Source organism: Microtus ochrogaster, unplaced genomic scaffold (assembly GCF_000317375.1).
Source record: "Microtus ochrogaster isolate Prairie Vole_2 unplaced genomic scaffold, MicOch1.0 UNK41, whole genome shotgun sequence".
NCBI classification, from domain to species: Eukaryota; Metazoa; Chordata; class Mammalia; order Rodentia; family Cricetidae; genus Microtus; species Microtus ochrogaster.
In genome coordinates this window covers 2,898,691-2,899,957 of record NW_004949139.1, presented here as the reverse complement: position 1 = coordinate 2,899,957, position 1,267 = coordinate 2,898,691, and the positions used below count along the sequence as shown (strand labels likewise).

Genomic DNA, 1,267 nt, shown 5'->3' with positions numbered 1-1,267 from the left:
ATGGGAAGTAGAAAAAGACAAGATCTCCTGAGTAAATTGGGAGCATGGGGATCATGGGAACAGGTTAAGGGGAGGGAAGAGGAATGGAGGGGAGCAGGAAAAATGTGTAACTCAACAAAATCAATAAAGAAAGAAAGATAAAGAAGCCTGTCTTGGGGGTATGGCTCAAAGCAGGGTTATGTGAGCTATGATGAGACATGTAGGATATTGCTATGTAATGAATGTCTGTTGCTACTGAATAACAGAGTTCTTTTGTCCCTCCCCTTGACAAAAGTTTATTAAAGTCCTACTCTGTATGAGGCACAGAGGTGACTGAGGTAGAACAGGGTTCCAGACTGACTAAAGAACAGGGCTGGTAAACTGCAATTGATGGATAAATGCAGCTTGTGGGCTTTTAAAAAAATAAAGATTTATTGGACCACATGGACACACACACTTTGATGAGTAGGGCCTCTTTGTACTCAAGGTTAAAGTGATTAGTTGCAATGGAGCCTATAGTGCTTACAGACGCAGGGATCTTTTAATTGACCTCTACAGAAAGCATATCCTAACTTCCAGTCTGGGAAGATGCATATACCTACGGTATTGTGATAGGTACAGGTGTACACTGGCTAGGGGATGCATATAGTGATGGTATTGTGTTTAGTTACAGGAGCCACTAGGTCATTCAGCTCTGCTGTACTCCAAAATCTTCTCCAGGTTTCACTTAGAGTTAATGTTAAGTCATCAGCCCTAAATAGTTAGGGTCTTACAGGAGTATTGTCTTCCATTAGAGGGATGTGGTCATATGGGCAAGATTGAATTATCTCTTCTGTTGTAAATAATAGAAACATGGAGTTGACTGGATCATTATTGGTCAAGATATATTTCCACTAGTGTAACTTACTGTCCTGGAGATACTGATATGGAGAGCATATGAGAGTCCATATGCTCAAAACTTCTCCTCATCAGCATGTCAATAAAAAGCAATGAGTTACATCACTTCAAGCTGCAAAGTTGTTTGTATTAATCCTTGACATTTTGAATAAAACCCCAATAGAATCATTCAAAAGATTTATAATCAATAACATTCATTTCATTGTTATTATCCACAGAGAACAGATTACCTTCACTGCTGAGAAAACAATAACTATCTTCCCATGGTGGCTTCAAGGTATAACTCTTCCCACCCTCTGTTCTTCATCTTGCTTGGAATCCCAGGGCTGGAGAATTATCAATTTTGGATTGCCTTTCCATTCTGTGTCATGTATATTGTGGCAGTGACTGG

At 39.6% G+C, this 1,267-nt stretch overlaps 1 protein-coding gene across 1 annotated transcript in view; it reads left to right on the top strand.

Moving 5' to 3' along the window:
- Positions 1-1,139: 1,139 nt before the first annotated feature.
- Positions 1,140-1,267, top strand: part of LOC101990010 (olfactory receptor 52R1-like) — a 943-nt gene continuing 815 nt past the window's right edge. The window contains exon 1 of the mRNA XM_013354340.1: positions 1,140-1,265. Within this exon, the coding sequence (XP_013209794.1) occupies positions 1,140-1,265 (126 nt within the window). The remainder of the gene's footprint in view (positions 1,266-1,267) is intronic.